Source organism: Poromitra crassiceps, assembly GCF_964638095.1.
Source record: "Poromitra crassiceps genome assembly, chromosome: 13".
Lineage (NCBI taxonomy): Eukaryota > Metazoa > Chordata > Actinopteri > Beryciformes > Melamphaidae > Poromitra > Poromitra crassiceps.
Genome location: NC_139644.1, coordinates 21,975,992 through 21,996,728, shown reverse-complemented (window position 1 = coordinate 21,996,728; position 20,737 = coordinate 21,975,992). Strand labels below are relative to the sequence as shown.

General features: G+C 49.3%; 1 protein-coding gene across 1 annotated transcript in view; it reads left to right on the top strand.

Moving 5' to 3' along the window:
• Positions 1-20,737, top strand: part of LOC310787265 (inactive phospholipase C-like protein 2) — a 98,145-nt gene that overhangs the window by 41,864 nt on the left and 35,544 nt on the right. The window contains exon 2 of the mRNA XM_083648636.1: positions 17,605-20,091. Within this exon, the coding sequence (XP_083504762.1) occupies positions 17,605-20,091 (2,487 nt within the window). The remainder of the gene's footprint in view (positions 1-17,604; positions 20,092-20,737) is intronic.

Genomic DNA, 20,737 nt, shown 5'->3' with positions numbered 1-20,737 from the left:
CAGCAAGTATCAGCTTGAATGAAAAACGGTTTCAAACACAATGCTTCTCATCCAAAGAGATCAACAGAAAGCAGCCTAGATAATGAGTTTTGGGAGCCTTTGAACAGCTCATTGAGAGTGGAGGAGCGAAGGAGCCGCGGCCCTGAGAGGATTGCGTTCGAGGCGCTCAGCGTTCCGCTTGTTTTTCCTCTTTGCGTTGATGCGGCAGATTGGATTCTCTTTGTTTTTCTCGCTGCCTAAAACAGCCGTTCGTTCGACGAGGGAACTCTCGAGGATTGCGCTGGCTAAAACGATATACCTTATGTCTCTGGTCGTGCCCATACTGTACCAGCACAGCAGAAAGTAACAAATTAGCCTTTATAGGAATAAAAAAGAACAGCGTAAGAAATGATGTTGATATGTGTTCTCGTGTCACAGCTGACATTAGATAGGAATAGCAGCAGAATAGTTGACCTTGTGAAGAATCTTCACCCTCATACATCCTCACCTGACCTCAAGCACAAATCCTTGCTCCCGTTACCGTGTGTCCTTGCCAGAACAGTTGAGTTGGGGTTACCGTGGCGACCCGGGCTTCTCTCTGAAAGTGGGTCAGGTTGTGTTCCTTTTAGCTCCAACCTCAGCAGCTTCTCCCCCCCTCCTGCTGCTCAGTGCTGTCCAAGGGAATCCTGACTTCCCTTGTCCTTGGTGAAGGCGAGAGGCTGAACTTAAAAATAGGACCCGTTGTTCTGAGAGCCCCATTCCTCTGCCTCTAGGTCTTTTCCTCTGCGGCTGCAGCAGAATACACCCGCTGTCTCTTTGCTGCAGTCCAGCCAGTCAGAATACACCCACTGTCTCTTTGCTGCAGTCCAGCCAGTCAGAATACACCCACTGTCTCCTTGCTGCAGTCCAGCCAGTCAGAATACACCCGCTGTCTCCTTGCTGCAGTCCAGTCAGTCAGAATACACCCGCTGTCTCCTTGCTGCAGTCCAGTCAGTCAGAATACACCCGCTGTCTCCTTGCTGCAGTCCAGCCAGTCAGAATACACCCGCTGTCTCCTTGCTGCAGTCCAGCCAGTCAGAATACACCCGCTGTCTCCTTGCTGCAGTCCAGCCAGTCAGAATACACCCACTGTCTCCTTGCTGCAGTCCAGCCAGTCAGAATACACCCACTGTCTCCTTGCTGCAGTCCAGCCAGTCAGAATACACCCACTGTCTCCTTGCTGCAGTCCAGCCAGTCAGAATACACCCACTGTCTCCTTGCTGCAGTCCAGTCAGTCAGAATACACCCGCTGTCTCTTTGCTGCAGTCCAGCCAGTCAGAATACACCCGCTGTCTCTTTGCTGCAGTCCAGCCAGTCAGAATACATCCGCTGTCTCCTTGCTGCAGTCCAGCCAGTCAGAATACACCCACTCCAGAAAGACCCTGAGAGCATTGAGATCCACCCTCTTCTCGAGCTGTGCCTGCTCCCAGGTCACCAGGGCCGGGTCAGCGCCGTGGTCCAGCAGCAGCTGGACGAAGGCCGTGTTGCACCTGTTCTGCAGCACCTTATCCAGCAGGCAAGAAGCCACCCGCTGTTGTCCCTGCTGCAGTCCGGCCAGTCAGTCTCTCCGGGCAAACACAGGGTCACCTTTACCCACAGCTCTTCTGCTAAATGGGAACCATCTGCCCCTCCCTTACACTCTACATTCACACACACGCGCGCACACACACGCACACGCACACACACACGCATACACACGCACACGCGCATGCGCACACGCACACGCACACGCACACACACGCGCACACACACACACACACACACACACACACACACACACACACACACACACACACACACACACACACACTTCCTCTCCTTGCCTCGCCTGCACAGCATGTCCTACATTTGTCTCCACTACTGGGAGAAAAAGCAACCAGCAGCAATACAGAGAATCCAACCAGTATGTGGTAGCTCTTATTTATTCTTTAGCTCTGACCAGCAGCTGCTCTATTGTGCTCTATTTACACATGGCTTTTAAATGTGATCTGTATCCGGATAAGTTGACGTTACTGTATCTGGATAAGGACAGATTCATCCTAATGCAAGGTGTAAATGCATCAGGATCAGGATGTGATCAGAACCTGAACCAGTGACCACATCTGGAGGTAGTCTAGCTCACATTGTGTTCAGATCTCTTACACCCCATTTACACCTGGTTTTAAATACAACCATTATCCTCCAGACAACGTATCTGGATACAGGTCGCATTTAAAAGCCAGTTGTGTAAATGGGTCGGTCGATTGGCCGCTCAGTCCACAAAAATGTCCCCACCCTTTGGCGGCCACAGTTTTGGCCATTGGAGGCTGAAATTCGGCATGGAGGTCAAGCGTGTGTGTGTGTTCATGCCAATTGGCTAAAAAGGGGCGGTTGGAGGGGCCAAATTTTCCAAAATGCAGGGAGGCAGAGGCAGAGTAAGGCGGCTCCTGCACATGCCATCCTGCATTTCGGAAATTTACGTGGGGTGCGTGTGTGTGCGTGTGCGTGTGCGTGTGCGTGTGCGTGTGTATCGGGTGTGTGCTTGTTTTTAAAGAGAAGCGGTTGTAAGGACACAGGATATAGACACAGTGAAGATGATTTAGGCTGACTGGGAGTATAACAGACCAGATGGAGAGATAGCACTAAATGCTAATTTAACCACAGGCACAGGCTGGCCTGAGTGAGCCCTAACCGGCAATAGGAAGGATTCGGTGATAGGATTTAAAAGGTAGTGTTAAAGCAGAGAGAGTCTCGGGGCACAGTCATGTAGTATGGTGGTCACCCACGGACACGTCACGCTGTACCATAAGCTTCCAGAGGGGGGAGAGGAAAGATAGGTGGGTGCAGCGATGCCACTCAGAGTGGGTTTGCCAGCCTCTCGGCCAGACAGAAGGAGATCAGGCTCACAGGGGGTTATTTATAGAGATGAGTGGGCCTGCACGGCAGGAGGCAGGCGTGGAATGTGTCAGAGACAAGATGTATCATTGATCCAAGCCTGCTTACAGACGCCTTCTTATTTCTGCCCAAACGCCAAGCGGAGCCGCGGGTTCGCCAGCCTCTTTATGAAAGCATCACGCCGCGAGCGTAATAGTAATCTGCCCGTGCTCAACTTCCCACTCAGGCTCCTCTCTGCACCGACACAGGTGGCTGGATCCTCTCTGCACCTACACAGGTGGCTGGACTTGACTGAACGCTTGCCAATTATAGATCCCCCTCTCCTCTTCTTCACAGCTAAATAGCTTCTCAGCTGTGGCCTACGCACTGCTCACAAACACAGAGGCTGTTTAAAATACACACATGGTGGGCGGTTGGCGAGTGGGTATACTACACATCGGCGGCGTGCATGTGTGTGTGTGTGCGTGTGTGTGCGTGTGTGTGTGTGTGTGTGTGTGTGTGTGTGTGTACAGAGGAGGGGAGACTCTATTGGCATTGTGTCAGGTAGGCGTTGATTGCACAGCTCAATGTGTCCCCTTGTGTATTTCCTCCACCATATTAGACAATGACCTTAAAAGAATCAGATGGAGAGAAATGAGGAATCACTATCAAGGACAGGCTATGGCTGTGTGTGTGTGTGTGTGTGTGTGGGGGGGGGGGGGGGGGGTCAAAGCTGTGTGGGGGTGTTTGAGAGGTGGAGAGAGGAGGAGGAGAGGAGAGGTGGAGAGAGGAGGAGAGGAGAGGTGGAGAGAGGAGAAGTGGAGAGAGTAGGAGGAGAGGAGAGGAGGAGAGGTGGAGAGAGGAGGAGAAGAGAGGTGGAGAGGAGAGGAGGAGAGGTGGAGAGGAGAGGAGGAGAGGTGGAGAGAGGAGGAGAGGAGCAGAAGAGAGGTGGAGAGGAGAGGAGGAGAGAGGAGGAGGAGGGGGGGGCAGTGAAGCAGAGGTGTCCCGTACTGCAGCAGTGGCACAGCTCTCTGGTGGCAGCAGGCAGGGGCACCTCTCTCCTCTCTCCTCTCTCCTCTCTCCTCTCTCCTCTCTCCTCTCTCCTCTCTCCTCTCTCCTCTCTCCTCTCCCTCTCCTCCGTCAGCTGCATTGCAGACGGCAGTGAAGGTGATCCCAGTGATGGACTGAACGTATTGAGGACGCCGGGGCAGCCAGGCAGAGAGGCGCTTGAACAAGCTCGGGGAAACTCGGCCCATAATGTGTTTTATTTATAGCCGGAGAACCTTCATCACGCAGACGCAAACCGGAGCGTGATGTTTCTGGGGCTCGGAAGAAGAACACAGAGTTGGCTTCCTTTCCATTGCTCAGATAGCATCTCTGCTCTTTTCTCTTTGGAATCATCTGGCAGGCTGTCATCTCACATGAAAGCCTTATCTCAGAGGTGGAGGCTAAATGCCACAGGGACTGACGGGCTGACATTCTGCTGCTCATCAGTCTCCTGTTCCTCATCTGCCTGTTTGTGATAAACACGTCAGTCTCAGCGACACTGCTGCACCCAATTAACGGCTGTATCTGGTCAAGGCGTCAGACCCCCGCAACCCCCCCCACCCACCCCACCCACCCGTGTTGAAAGTGGATCAGAGAGAGGCCACATCTGGTAGCATCTCACAGAGCCACCGCAGCATCCGCATTTCCCGTACAGAGTGAGCTATAGTCGTCGAGCGTCTGTGGCAGACATTGAGAGGAAACAGGAGAGGATGTCCGACATTCCCACATCCTGTGTGTGTGTGTGTGTGTGTGTGTGTGTGTGTGACTGTGACCGTGTGTGTGTGTGTGTGTGTGTGTGTGTGACTGTGTGTGTGTGTATGTGTGTGTGCGTGTGTGTGTGTGTGTGACTGTGTATGTGTGTGTGACTGTGACTGTGTGTATGTGTGTGTGCGTGTGTGTGTGTGCGTGCGTGCCTGCGTGCGTGCCCAAACAAATTCCTCTGGCCTCCTCTCTCCCTGCACCCGAGGCCCAGGCAGACGATTCATTGTCAAAACAGCTGCCTCTGTCGGAGGCTATTGAGGCGGTGATAGATCAGCGTACAGCGCACCACTAGCCCGGCCTTAAGTCTTCAATCGCTTCTCTTTATTGCTGCTGTGCGACGGGATGGAGAGAGTCAGAAAGAAAGCAAAAGAAAGAGAGAGGGAGAGCAGTAAAGCGAAAGAGAGTGACGGAGAGAAAGAGAAAACAATGAGTGCAAACAATAGCGAGAGGACAAGCAATAGACAGAGAGAGGAGGCTACTGATGACAAGACACAGGTGGCATTGCACCAGTGTCAACTCGAGTTGGGCAAACATGCTTTCATGTCACACACACACACACACACACACACACACACACCCCTCCGTCCACATCCTTGGCAAACAGAGCCAAGATCCGGCGCCTCTGCTGAAAACCATCTGGGCAAATGAAGAAAACATTGTGACAGTGAATGTATAGGAATGCTAAGTCTCTGAGATGAGACCATGCTGTTCATCAGAGGCATGTTAATCTGTATCTGAGATGAGACCATGCTGTTCATCAGAGTCATGTTAATCTGTATCTGAGATGAGACCATGCTGTTCATCAGAGGCATGTTAATCTGTATCTGAGATGAGACCATGCTGTTCATCAGAGTCATGTTAATCTGTATCAGAGATGAGACCATGCTGTTCATCAGAGTCATGTTAATCTGTATCTGAGATTATACCATGCTGTTCATCAGAGTCATGTTAATCTGTATCTGAGATCAGACCATGCTGTTCATCAGAGTCATGTTAATCTGTATCTGAGATCAGACCATGCTGTTCATCAGAGGCATGTTAATCTGTATCTGAGATGAGACCATGCTGTTCATCAGAGGCATGTTCATCTGTATCTGAGATGAGACCATGCTGTTCATCAGAGGCATGTTAATCTGTATCTGAGATGAGACCATGCTGTTTATCAGAGGCATGTTAATCTGTATCTGAGATGAGACCATGCTGTTCATCAGAGTCATGTTAATCTGTATCTGAGATGAGACCATGCTGTTCATCAGAGGCATGTTAATCTGTATCAGAGATGAGACCATGCTGTTCATCAGAGTCATGTTAATCTGTATCTGAGATTATACCATGCTGTTCATCAGAGTCACGTTAATCTGTATCTGAGATGAGACCATGCTGTTCATCAGAGTCATGTTAATCTGTATCTGAGATGAGACCATGCTGTTCATCAGAGTCATGTTAATCTGTATCAGAGATGAGACCATGCTGTTCATCAGAGTCATGTTAATCTGTATCTGAGATTATACCATGCTGTTCATCAGAGTCATGTTAATCTGTATCTGAGATCAGACCATGCTGTTCATCAGAGTCATGTTAATCTGTATCTGAGATCAGACCATGCTGTTCATCAGAGGCATGTTAATCTGTATCTGAGATGAGACCATGCTGTTCATCAGAGGCATGTTCATCTGCATCTGAGATGAGACCATGCTGTTCATCAGAGGCATGTTAATCTGTATCTGAGATGAGACCATGCTGTTTATCAGAGGCATGTTAATCTGTATCTGAGATGAGACCATGCTGTTCATCAGAGTCATGTTAATCTGTATCTGAGATGAGACCATGCTGTTCATCAGAGGCATGTTAATCTGTATCAGAGATGAGACCATGCTGTCCATCAGAGTCATGTTAATCTGTATCTGAGATGAGACCATGCTGTTTATCAGAGGCATGTTAATCTGTATCTGAGATGAGACCATGCTGTTCATCAGAGTCATGTTAATCTGTATCTGAGATGAGACCATGCTGTTCATCAGAGGCATGTTAATCTGTATCTGAGATGAGACCATGCTGTTTATCAGAGGCATGTTCATCTGTATCTGAGATGAGACCATGCTGTTCATCAGAGGCATGTTAATCTGTATCTGAGATGAGACCATGCTGTTTATCAGAGGCATGTTAATCTGTATCTGAGATGAGACCATGCTGTTCATCAGAGTCATGTTAATCTGTATCTGAGATGAGACCATGCTGTTCATCAGAGGCATGTTAATCTGTATCAGAGATGAGACCATGCTGTCCATCAGAGTCATGTTAATCTGTATCTGAGATGAGACCATGCTGTTTATCAGAGGCATGTTAATCTGTATCTGAGATGAGACCATGCTGTTCATCAGAGTCATGTTAATCTGTATCTGAGATGAGACCATGCTGTTCATCAGAGGCATGTTAATCTGTATCTGAGATGAGACCATGCTGTTTATCAGAGGCATGTTAATCTGTATCTGAGATGAGACCATGCTGTTCATCAGTCACGTTAATCTGTATCTGAGATGAGACCATGCTGTTCATCAGAGTCACGTTAATCTCTCAAGACAGACTTTGGAATAGTTCTCTCTCATTAAACCTCAATTTTGGTGGTGATTTGACTTGAATTGAATGGTCCTCTACAGGCCGAGCAATGCTGAAACCTCAAAACATATTGTATGATCTAAGAAATTCAGGGTGGTCAATCTAACACTGAGTTTATTTGTCTTCAAGTTGCACTAGGCAAGACTTTCATGTCAAAAAAAATACACCCAGCTAAAATCACAAAGTGTGCTTCTAAAAGAGAAGAGAAGAGCCGTAGTTTCAACCTATATTTTCCCAAAATGTCTGGTATTGTGTCTGAGGAAGGGCAGGGTGCTGCCCGAAACGTTACCTTTTTTTAATGGTGTAAAATAAATACACTCAACTTGGAGCCATTGCAGTGTGCGAGCTTTCCTTTGTCTCTCATCAGTCTCTACCTTGAACACTGCACCTGCCCTATTCAGGTTTTGGATGTGCATGTCTCTACTTTTTCTCATGGTATTGTGTCTGACCTCTTCTCCGCCCACAGGAAGTGACCAATTGAAACATCAGTGAAGGTTCCGTTCCGTCCAGAAGAAGCTGGACTCACCACTGTTACAGCTTTGAGCTCATTGTTTTGGTCAAGTGATCGCAGAGTGCTGTGTTTTTCACATGCTGGTGAAGCGCCACACATACATTTTTAGATGGATTGGAGGTGGTTTTATTCGACTAGGAATGAATGGGCACAGATTGTAGTAGATTGAATTGGCACAAACAGTGACAGAGGGGTGATACAGTGATAGAGAACATGGGCTGATCAAATAACCTTCAGTCATCCTGCGCTAAAACCAAACATGGCAGAGAGAACTACCGACTGGGGCGTCTGGGTAATGTAGAGGTAAAAGCATTCGCCTACAACCGCAAAGACCTGGGTTCAATTCCTGGTAGCGGTACTTCCAGCGTGGTCAGACGTTCCTACAGACACAATTGGCCGTGTCTGTGGGTGGGAAGCCGGTGGGGGTATGTGTCATGGTCACTGCAGTAGCAAACCTCTGTTGGAGGGGGAGGGGAACTGGGGGGAATAGCGTGATCCTCCCAGGCGCCACATCCTGCCGGTGAAACACCTCGCTGTCAGGTGAAAAGACGCGGCTGGCGACTGCACATGTATTGGAGGAAGCTTGTGCTAGTCTACGGCTCTCCCCAGATCGGGGGACATGACTGTACAGACACTCACAGACAGTGAGGGACATGACTGGACAGACACTCACAGACAGTGAGGGACATGACTGGACAGACACTCACAGACAGTGAGGGACATGACTGGACAGACACTAACAGACAGTGAGGGACATGACTGGACAGACACTAACAGACAGTGAGGGACATGACTGGACAGACACTCACAGACAGTGAGGGACATGACTGGACAGACACTCACAGACAGTGAGGGACATGACTGGACAGACACTCACAGACAGTGAGGGGCATGACTGGACAGACACTCACAGACAGTGAGGGACATGACTGGACAGACACTCACAGACAGTGAGGGACATGACTGGCGGCAGACAGATAAGACGGAGAGTTGACCGAGAGGAAATCCTCAACACGGACATGACTTGACCCTGTGTGACATCCTCTCACGCGCACACACACAAACACGCGCGCACGCACGCGCTCCACTCGCATGCGAGAGCGCGTGCACAGAAAACGCACGCTCATACGCATACACAAACCTCACCTGAACGCAGCCTTTGAAAGTGCAGGAAATAATTGGCCCCATTGGAGATGCATTGGCAATGGGAAGTAGAGGGGGAAGGCAACTGATGGAAAACGAGGGCAGTGCGATAGAGCAGCCACAGGAGACCCTGTGTGTGTGTGTGTGTGTGTGTGTGTGTGTGTGTGTGTGTGTGTGTGTGTGTGGGTGTGTGTGTGTGTGTGTGTGTGTGTGTGTGTGTGTGTGTGCATGCGTGTGTAAAGCGTGCACTGAATTCAGATAGGTGCGATATGATTTATGACCACATCATCCGCCTCCTCCAGAAGCGAGCCCTGTACAATGCATTGAATGGTTTGATGATGGACAGTGAAAATGAACGGGCCCTTTCACACAGGCGAGCGTGTGGTAACGGACCTATCTGAAACGGCCCACGGTCCTCGGCGCTGTTTGCTTTGGTTCCACAGCTCGATAGCATTGACCTCCATTCTCTCCACGGCCCGCTAATTACTGGATTGCTTGGTGCACTCTGGCTCGTTCAAAGTTCTCTGGGGGATTTCCTCTCATTATGGGAGCATGGAAACAGTGTTAACAACAGAACTGGGCCTTTATTTCAGAGGCACACACAGCGCTGTGCACAAAGGACCACCTGGGTAAAACAAAATCAATTTCATCCATTGCACAAGACACACACACAAGACACGCATTCTCAAATTCTCTCTTAAATCTTCCTATTCACACATGTCCGTGTTCTGCATCATTCTTGTGATACCCCCCCGCATTCAGTTGGCAACCCTACGTGAAATAGTTGATCAGAATCCGAATTATTTGATCAGAATTCTTTTATTTGCCAAGGTATGTTTTCACATACTAGGAAATCGTCTTGGTGTGGTGGGTGCTCACGTAACATTGATAATAACAAATATACGAGACATAACAAATAAGATATGGAGAATCTAAAGAGATCAAATATTATAAAAGGATTGCGATATTAACATATGCAGAGAATATTAACAGATATACCGTATTAACAGATATATAAACAGTCTTGACAGCTAGGTGAGGTAGCCTAAGTTTACAAAATATGTACAGTGTCAGGGTGCATCAAAGGTAGCAGCAGTAACTGAGCTTTGTGTCGACATGTTTTTGCAGAGAATTGACAGAGTAACAATATGTACACTGATAAGGTGCATGATACTATAGAGATAACAGAGTAATACAATATGTACACTGATAAGGTGCATGATACTATAGAGATAACAGAGTAATACAATATGTACACTGATAAGGTGCATGATACTATAGAGATAACAGAGTAATACAATATGTACACTGATAAGGTGCATGATACTAGTAGCAGTAATGAGATAACAGAGTAACACAATATGTACAGTGAAATAAAATATGAGAACTTGTGATGGCCAGCATTTCTAGTTTTGCCCAGGGTGCCTGGTTGGCACTGTACTCAATACTCACACACACACACACACACACACACACACACACACACACACACACACACACAAACACACACACACACACACACACACATACACTCATCGGTCCCATCCCGCGGGGTGGAGTCTGTTAGTGTGAATGACGCTCGCCTTAAGCCCTGTGTGGCAGGATTCAGATGTCAGTCTGTGGAAGCAGCTTGGATGTGGGCAGGAGGCAGTTTGGTTCCTTGGAATTGCGCGGGTGGAGGAGGGGGGTTGGATCTGATGATGCCCTCCCACCCACCTCCACCATGTGGACCAGGCCTCACTGAGCTGTGAAATCTTCTGAGGCCAATCCGAGCTTCTCGGCTCTTCGAGTGCAATGCCTCCACGCTGTGTTACACATGACTAGTTGCAACTCATATTTACTTGTGGATATTCCACGTGGAACTTGTGTGTAACTTACACTCCTGAAGTTGGCAATTGCAAAGTCAATTGCAAAGTCAAAGTTCTTGGCTGTGAATGATCGCGGGAAATCAAATCGTATTTTCCTGTCATCCTTCTGCTTGATAAAGTCATAATAAGGGGAATGGGAAAGTAAACTCATCTCCCATTTACATCATCAGCTGAGAGGACGACTGCTATTCGGTTGAAAATCTCCAAATTGATCATTTCACGGGGAGATAACCCAAGAATCTACTTTTTTCATTGGTGGCTGTGCTATTATTATTGAAATTAATATTGGATAGTGGTTAATTACACTACTTCTTACTGGGAAAAGTGGTAATATTACTGTACCACAGTGCTGAGGTTTGCGTTACCATTCAGACGCTGCCTGTGGTTGTGTGTCTGTGCGCATGTTTAATGTAGGTTAGCCGTGAGGGACTAGTTGTCTGTCAGGTTGTGTGTGTGTGTGTGTGTGTGTGTGTGTGTGTGTGTGTGTGTGTGTGTGTGTGTGTGTGTGTGTGTGTGTGTGTGTGTGTGTGTGTGTGTGTGTGTGTGTGTGTGTGTGTGTGTGTGTGTGTGTGTGTGTGTGTGTGTGTGTGTGGACGTCCGTGCGATAATCCCCTGTCACACGCAGGCCTGCACGTCACACACAGAGCGTGACTCACAGCGTGGAGAGGAACGTCATCAACAGGGCCCCGCTCTGTCAGCTTCTCCGCCCATTACCCACGCTCCCCTGGTGCCTTATCCGCCCATCCACGCAGATCTCATCGTAGCTCTGTGGGTGAGAGGAACCGAGCCGTGTCCGACTACTTCCTGTTCCTGCGGGGCCGTTTTACGGTCAGGATAAGAGTCGGGGAAGGCGTACTCGTGGCAGGCAGCCATGAGGCCTAGAATAGAGCAGATGAGGGGGTGGGTGGGTTGGGGGACTTTGGTGTGATGAGGGGGGAGGGAGGAGGGCATGGCAATGAATGGAGCAGTATGTCCACAGTCCCACAGGAAGAGATAGCCAACCCTCTGGGGGGGAGGCGGGACTCATCCTCTGTGTGTTGAATAGCAGCGCTGCTCTGATCGTTTTTACATTTGACAGCCCGGTGGCTCAGACACACACCCGCATACTGTAGGCCCTCCACTGCCCCTTTTGAGCTACCATGTTGTATTGTGAGTGTGTGACGCAGCGTGGAGCTGTTTGAGCTACCATGTTGTATTGTGAGTGTGTGACGCAGCGTGGAGCTGTTTGAGCTACCATGTTGTATTGTGAGTGTGTGACGCAGCGTGGAGCTGTTTGAGCTACCATGTTGTATTGTGAGTGTGTGACGCAGCGTGGAGCTGTTTGAGCTACCATGTTGTATTGTGAGTGTGTAACGCAGCGTGGAGCTGTTTGAGTGAGCTACCATGTTGTATTGTGAGTGTGTGACGCAGCGTGGAGCTGTTTGAGCTACCATGTTGTATTGTGAGTGTGTGACGCAGCGTGGAGCTGTTTGAGCTACCATGTTGTATTGTGAGTGTGTGACGCAGCGTGGAGCTGTTTGAGCTACCATGTTGTATTGTGAGAGTGTGACGCAGCGTGGAGCTGTTTGAGTGAGCTACCATGTTGTATTGTGAGTGTGTGACAGCAGCGTGGAGCTGTTTGAGTGAGCTACCATGTTGTATTGTGAGTGTGTGACAGCAGCGTGGAGCTGTTTGAGCTACCATGTTGTATTGTGAGAGTGTGACGCAGCGTGGAGCTGTTTGAGTGAGCTACCATGTTGTATTGTGAGTGTGTGACAGCAGCGTGGAGCTGTTTGAGTGAGCTACCATGTTGTATTGTGAGTGTGTGACAGCAGCGTGGAGCTGTTTGAGCTACCATGTTGTATTGTGAGTGTGTGACGCAGCGTGGAGCTGTTTGAGTGAGCTACCATGTTGTATTGTGAGTGTGTGACAGCAGCGTGGAGCTGTTTGAGCTACCATGTTGTATTGTGAGAGTGTGACGGCAGCGTGGAGCTGTTTGAGCTACCATGTTGTATTGTGAGTGTGTGACGGCAGCGTGGAGCTGTTTGAGCTACCATGTTGTATTGTGAGTGTGTGACAGCAGCGTGGAGCTGTTTGAGCTACCATGTTGTATTGTGAGTGTGTGACGCAGCGTGGAGCTGTTTGAGTGAGCTACCATGTTGTATTGTGAGTGTGTGACAGCAGCGTGGAGCTGTTTGAGCTACCATGTTGTATTGTGAGAGTGTGACGGCAGCGTGGAGCTGTTTGAGCTACCATGTTGTATTGTGAGAGTGTGACGGCAGCGTGGAGCTGTTTGAGCTACCATGTTGTATTGTGAGTGTGTGACGCAGCGTGGATCTGTTTATGCGACCGTGAAAGCAGACGGAGTGAGAGGCACTTTGGCTCACGCTCCCTAACACGACAAGAGGTCAGGAAATGGGGGGAAGCCCTCGGGGGTGTCTGTTCTGTTGGGGTGCTGGTGATCCACACACACACACTCACATCACACACACACACACACACACACACACACACACACACACACACACACACACACTCACATCACACACACACACACACACACACACACACACACACACACACACACACACACACACACACACGAGGTCTCAGTAGACACCAGTCCTCCTGATAGTGCTGCATTCCTGGGTGTACAACAGACTAGGGGAGGAAAGGATGGCTGGAGATCTGGAAGCAAACCAGGCGTATGGGTTTTAGAGCTGTTAAAACTGTTGGTAGGCTATTAATGAAGATATATACTCATTTATCCCATTTACCCAGCTATCCCTCAAAAATGATATACAGATACATTTAGGGCTGAAAGGTACTGACAAAAAAAAATCAAATTGTGATTATTTGACAGAATATTGCAAGAGCTCTACTTACAGTCCCGCTTTAAATAGAGCCATCATGTTGGCATGCTCCATTCATGTGGTCTAACAGGCAACCTGAGGGCGTGTGCTGCACTAATTGCCTCCCTGGAGTTAAGTTCCCGCCCCGTGCCGTCACGGGCCGCAGCGCGGGGTGTGACAGCGCTGACGGCGTGTGACAGCGCTGACGGGAGGAGAGTGAGCGTGACACACCGCTGCCCTTCACAGGACGCCCCACAGCCTGCTCGTCCCCATCAGCTTCACTCAGAACACCAGGGAGGCTTCGACCCCGCCCGGGGCAGCCCGCACCACCGCACAATGGGTGTGTGTGTGTGTAGGGGGGGGGGGGGGGCGGGTACCCTTCTACATATATCACTGCGGCAACAGGCAGTCAAACACACACATACACACACACACACACACAGAAGAACTGACATCCCAGGCTGAGCAAATGGTGAGTGTGTGTGACAGGACTGGTCGATCAGGGAGCTGCTGTGTGTAGCCAAGAGAGAGATAGAAACTAAAAAAAGTTTAAATAATTCAGGACGGAGTGTGAGAGGAAAGGAAAAAGAACGACTATGCTAAACGCTCGATGAAGACTGATAATGACTTGTTCGCCCCGCCACCCCCCCAACCTTTCTCACTTATGCATACCCCCCAGGACCTATATCATTGACCAGTCAGATGATAAATCTTCAACTGGAGGTCACCATCCATGCTATTTAAAATCAATGAGTAGGATTTGGGTTCAGCAGTGATGGAAATGTTCTGCAGAAGACTCCACTCCACAGACGCACACACACACACACACACACACACACACACACACACACACACACACACACACCTCGTGCCTGCTTGGTTTTGATTGAGGGGCCAGATCTAAGGGTAACAGCTTGCTGTCCTGCCCGGCTCTCCGGCTAATTATAACAGCAGGCTAATGAACTGCAAGATTACCCTCATGCCCTTTGACCTTCTGGCCACAGCACTTCCCCAAAGAAGGCCTGGAAACAATCAGACCTGACCAGAGCCCCTCCTGCTATCTCCCCCCCCCCCCCCTTCCACTCTGCTTTCTGTCTCTCAGAGCTTGCTACACATATCCCCAACACCCTGGCCAGCAAAGATCTCCATCTGGTCGATTCAGTAAACAGCTCCAGAAGAGCAAAATGGAGGAAATGCTGACTCGTTATTTTGGTGTTTTTGGTTTTGGAAAAGAAATAGACTTTCTGACCTCGGGCGAAGCTGTTGACTGTAGTTTTCTGTCACCGGAGGCAAAAAGAGCGGGAACTGGCGGCAAGGGAGATTAAAGAGCACAGGATGGGGGTTGAAATGGGATCTCAAGATGATGGCCTCCAGATGCATCACTATCTATATAAGCACGAGGGTAGGCCGGGGGAAGGATGAGGAAACAGGAGTGGAGGGAGTGGCAGTAGGAGTGGGCGGTGATGCCGTGGTCCGATGTGGCTCTTGCTGTGTGAAGTGGTCGACACGTTCCCTTTACTAGAGAGCTGGAACAGTGCTCTCCTCCAGCTGAACCAACAGACCTCACCCCACCCTCCTTAGCCTCCTGCTCTTGGAGATGGCTTATGATTGACCATGTGGCCACAGTTCTTGGCACCAGCTCACACAACAACTGCATGCCAACGTCAAGTGCTTCTTGAAGGGGAGAAAATACATGCTTGCATGTATGGCCGACTTTTTTAACTGCTCCATGACGTGCCCTGGTGAAGTTCTCACCTGTTCTGTCAGTGACTCCAGGCTGTATTTTATCACCTCGAGCCTTTTGACTTGGGTGGTCTCAGCACCACTGGGCGTGAGAGCCCTGAAAACACTCTAGAGAATGTCCTTCCTGTGTAACTCTATTCAAAGTTATTCTAGTTTTCGGTTGTGCAGCATTATTAAATGGGCCTTTGAGGAATTACAAATGTGTGCATGGGGGATGAGGGTATTCAGTGCTTATGTCGAGCGGAGAGACGAGATGGAGGTCATCAAACAAGGGCAAAGCCGCAGAGCCATGATTGTGTCATTTCCGCGGCTTTGCGTCAAGTGCGCTCATTAATGGAGATGAGGTGTCGGCCCTCATCAGCCTGTGGCCGTCAGGTGGAAGAAGATGGATGGCCCCGAGGTGCTTCACTGTGGCTGGAGCTCAAGCATGCTCTGGGGAGATCCATCACACCTGTATAGGCACTAGGCAGCCATTGTGCTGTGGGGAAGACATGCACAATTGTCCACAACCCCAGGACCCGCTGCCTCCCTCCCTGGCTGTATTCAAATACAAAAAGGCCTTAAAGACATGGGGGGTGGGGGTTGGGGGAGGAGTTGAGACTAATTGGCTTTGCTTATATTGACGTGTCAGTGTCACCGGGTTTCTCCCATCGACCGTCTAAAAAACCTGTGACCTGTGACGTCACCCATTGGCTTTTGGACTCCCGTGTTGAAGACATACAAGTGTGGCTATCGCCATCTTGGCGTTCTTGCGCGACTCCCGTGAGATGGCACCAGATTAGAGGTTTCCCAGAGCCGCAGCGTGAATGGCAAGCTGCACGATCACTGGACAGGCGACCTGTCAATCATGGCAAGAACACCATTAATAGTCTTTTCTATGCTAACATGCTTAATCCTGTTGTAAATTCAAGCATTTTAACATGGGGGTGAACGGGGAATGACTCCCTTTTGGAGCCAGCCTCAAGTGGCCATTCAAGGAACTTACAGCTTTTCCTCTGTAAAAGCCTGAGCTTGCCGCCTGTTATTGCGTCTCACAAAGATAATTTGTCTTCTGACTTGTCTTCTTGTCTTAATATAACAGTAATTTGTGGATCAGTTTAAGTTCATATTTAAAATTAACTAATGTACTATACTGTCTGGTATGCATTTTCCAAGTCCAAACCAGGCCAGCTGCACCCAGGCTTGAGCTAACCACAGTCCTGTGTGGAAGTAGGGCAGAACTGTCTGTCTGTTCTGTAGCAGCTAGGTTCTCTTGACTTGCAAGCAGCTAACGTTCAGCCTTGGCATAGCAGGTGGTGTGTGCAGCATCTGTTTTACTCCTTTCACGTAGTCAAGTTAGAGTTGAGAGAGACGCTCTCCTCAGTGCTGCTGGAATCTGCTGGCAAGAAATGCATGTATTTACTGTAGACGAGGTTGCCCACGGGATGAATATTTAACTAAATCTCGTTTGCAGTTATAAGGTAATGTGAGACTCTTTAAGGCTAACTTGAGATTTGAGCCAAGCTGAAATCGTATACAGTTTCATACCCTATCATTACAGCAAGCACTGCTCTTTTAAAAAGAAACAGTCCTCATGTGGCATCCATTATATTACGATTTGTCTTGAGGGAAAACCACAGAAGTTATACTGTCTTCACATGATGTTATGCAATGTGAACTATGAATGGAATAATTAGACAAGGAATTATGCAGGTTAAACAGGCATGGGATTATCTCAGAGGCTAATGTCTTCATCTGACATACAATGGGCTGCTTTGAATCTATTTATAATGAGTGATTGCCCCGCCCACAATTTAATAATCAAATGTCAAAGCAAGCGCATCATGGGGCCCATCTCACTGCGTCCTGGCTCTGTAAAGAGGGGCCCCAGCATGTTGGCTGGCCCCAGGGGAGAGGAGAAGATTCCTGCCAAGCAGTTGATAACTGGCTGTTTGGTGGCAGGTGGTTAATAATCTGTTCAGCAGTTCACCACTGGGGGAGGTAAATCATCTCCATCTTTCCCTTTCAGCAGCATGACAGCCTGTGTTTAGTTTTAGGATTTTTTTCACACATAGATCACGGTGATGAAGGGCCATCTCTGCACTTTGTCACATTCTTTGCCTCTCCAGTGTCTGTAATAATAGGCTCCACACTGCTGTATCCTGAATTCAGACACAAAGTGTAACCATCAAATCTTTCTCTACCCCCCCCCCCCCCCCCCTTCTCTTTCCAGGATGTCTCCAAGCAGAGGCAGGTGAGGAAGAAGACGGTTTCCTTCAGCTCCATGCCGAGTGACCGCACTATTAACAGCACGGCTGCCTGCATGGCCTTCATGATGGAGGGCTGTGAGATGAAGAAGGTGCGCTCCAACTCACGCATGTACAACCGCTACTTCTTGCTGGACCCAGACATGCACTGGCTGCGCTGGGAGCCGTCCAAGAAGGATTCAGAGAAGGCCAAACTGGAGATCAAGAGCATTAAGGAGGTCCGTCTGGGGAAGAAGACACCAGTGCTGCGCAGCAATGGCCTCTCTGATCAGTTCCCTGATGAATGCGCCTTCTCTATCATCTATGGGGATAACTATGAGTCCTTAGATTTGGTGGCCACTACAGCAGATGTAGTCTGCAGCTGGGTGATGGGCCTGAGGTACTTGGTGTCCTATGGCCGGCATACTGTGGACATGATGGAGCCCAGCCAGCCCAGCCTGCGAACTTCGTGGATTGGCTCAGTGTTTGACCTGGCAGATATGGAGAAGGAGGGACACATAGACCTGTTCAGGGCCACCCAGATCATTAAAGGGCTCAATCCAGGAATGAAAGAGTCCAGGATTGAGCTGAAGTTCAAGGAGCTCCAGAAGGCCAAAGACCAATACGGAGAGGGCATTAACATGGACACATTTGTGGAAGCCTACTGTGAGCTCTGCACACGGCCAGAGATCTTCTTCCTCTTGGTGCAGTTCTCCAGTAACAAGGAATATTTGGACAGTAAAGATCTAATGCTGTTTGTAGAGGTGGAGCAGGGTGTGGAGGGTGTGACAGAGGACATGTGCAGGGATATCGTTCAGAAATTTGAGCCATCTGCCGAAGGCAGGGAGCGGAGCTACCTCTCCATTGATGGCTTCACACACTACCTCCTCTCCTCCGAGTGCCACATCTTCGACCCCCAGCACAAACGTGTGTGCCAGGACATGACCCAGCCCCTGTCCCATTACTACATCAACTCCTCACACAATGCCTCCCTCCTGGAAGACCACTTCTGGGGCTCCTCAGACATCAGCAGCTACATCCGAGCTCTGAGGATGGGCTGTCGTAGCCTTGAGGTCATCGTGTGGGACGGCCCAGATAATGAGCCAGTGGTGTATGTAGGCAGTTCTGTAGCCTCGCAGCTAGCTTTCTCTAAGGTCCTGGACATTATAAACCAATATGCTTTTGAGAGCTCTGAGTATCCCCTGATCCTCTGCTTGGTAACCCACTGCTGCATCCCCCAGCAGAGGGTCATGGCCCAGCACATGAAGAAGATTGTTGGGGACAAGCTGTATGTTGAACCCCCCAACAAGGAAGAACACTACCTGCCCTCCCCAGAGAAACTCAAGGGTAAAATACTCCTGAAGGGTAAGCGGCTGCCCCCCAGCTGCACTGACACTGAGGGGGAGGTGACGGATGAGGAGGAGGGTCTTGAGATGTCCAGGAGAGTGGGGGCTGATGAGAAGGACCAGCTGAATGGCTTGGGCCATAAGAGACTCAGGCTGTGCAGGGAGCTGTCTGATCTTGTGTCTCTCTGTAAGTCAGTCCAGTTCAGGGACTTTGAAATATCTAAGAGGGACCAGAAGTACTGGGAGATCTGCTCCTTCAACGAGGTGGATGCAAACCGCTTTGCCAATGAGTTCCCAGAGGATTTTGTGTGTTATAACAAGCGCTTTCTCTCCAGGGTCTATCCCACACCCATGCGGATTGATGCTAGTAACATGAACCCCCAGGACTTCTGGAAGTGTGGCTGCCAGATTGTGGCCATGAACTACCAGACCCCGGGGCTGATGATGGATCTCAACCTTGGCTGGTTCAGGCAGAACGGGAACTGTGGCTATGTGCTGCGGCCAGCCATCATGCGGGAGGAGGTGTCCTACTTCAGTGCCAACGCCCGCGACTCTCTGCCAGGTGTGTCCGCCCAGCTCCTTCACATCAAGCTCATCAGCGGGCAGAACTTGCCCAAGCCCCGCGGCTCTGCTGCCAAGGGTGACGTCGTGGAGCCCTACATCTACGTGGAGATCCACGGGATCCCAGCCGACTGTGCCGAGCAGAGGACCAAGACTGTGTCCCAGAATGGTGACAACCCCATTTTCGATGAGAGCTTTGAATTCCAGATCAACTTACCCGAACTGGCAGCAATGCGCTTCGTGGTGCTGGACGACGACTACATTGGTGACGAGTTCATCGGCCAATACACCATCCCGTTTGAGTGCCTGCAGCCAGGCTATAGACACGTCCCTCTCCAGTCTCTGACCGGGGACTTCCTGCCCAACACCACCCTGTTTGTCCATGTAGCCATCACCAACCGGCGAGGTGGGGGCAAGGCACATAAGAGGGGCCTGTCTGTTCGGAAGGGCAGGAAAGCTCGGGAGTACACCTCCACGAAGACCACAGGGATCAAGATAGTGGACGAGCTCTTTCGAGCCTCCACCCAGCCTATCAGGGAGGCCACAGACCTCCGAGAGAATGTGCAGGTAAGGAACTGGATCGTTATTTCAGAAGTATTATCACCAACCCATCATCATCATCATAAAAATAGATTTGATCTTATATTTCAAAGGCGATAACATTTCGTGCTTTCTATTTCATACACTGAAGAACATAATGAATGCTGCTCCTATTGTCATTCATCGCGCATTCATCTATGTGATAAAACGGTTCAACTGTTCATTTAATGAGCCCAAAAAAGGCACCAATTGTGAGGGAGAAAGCAGTAGTAATAATAATGTAATAATGTTTGTAATCACTTTGTTGTCTCTCTTTGAGCTTCAGTGAATAGGAACAAAAGTGCTTTGTGTCGGCTCAGAGCTCATCTGAGTTCATTGCTGTTGGATGGAGCCTTCTCGCTAATTGTGCTCTATTAATGTTGCCGAGAAGAGGGGACTACTAAAGTGATAATGCACAATTAAAGAGCTTTATGAATAGTGTCATCATTAATGGGGGACAATTATGGCCCAGGGGAAAGGGCTAGGTTGCTAGGCACTTAGTGCACTACTTTAAAACATCACTTGATGAACCACTTTAGATCAGTAACTGTTTTCTTGGCTGAGAGTAGAAGAGGCCTACAGTATCAGTGCTGCTTGTTTGTGGCAACTGAAGAATGTGATATAAAACTTGTCT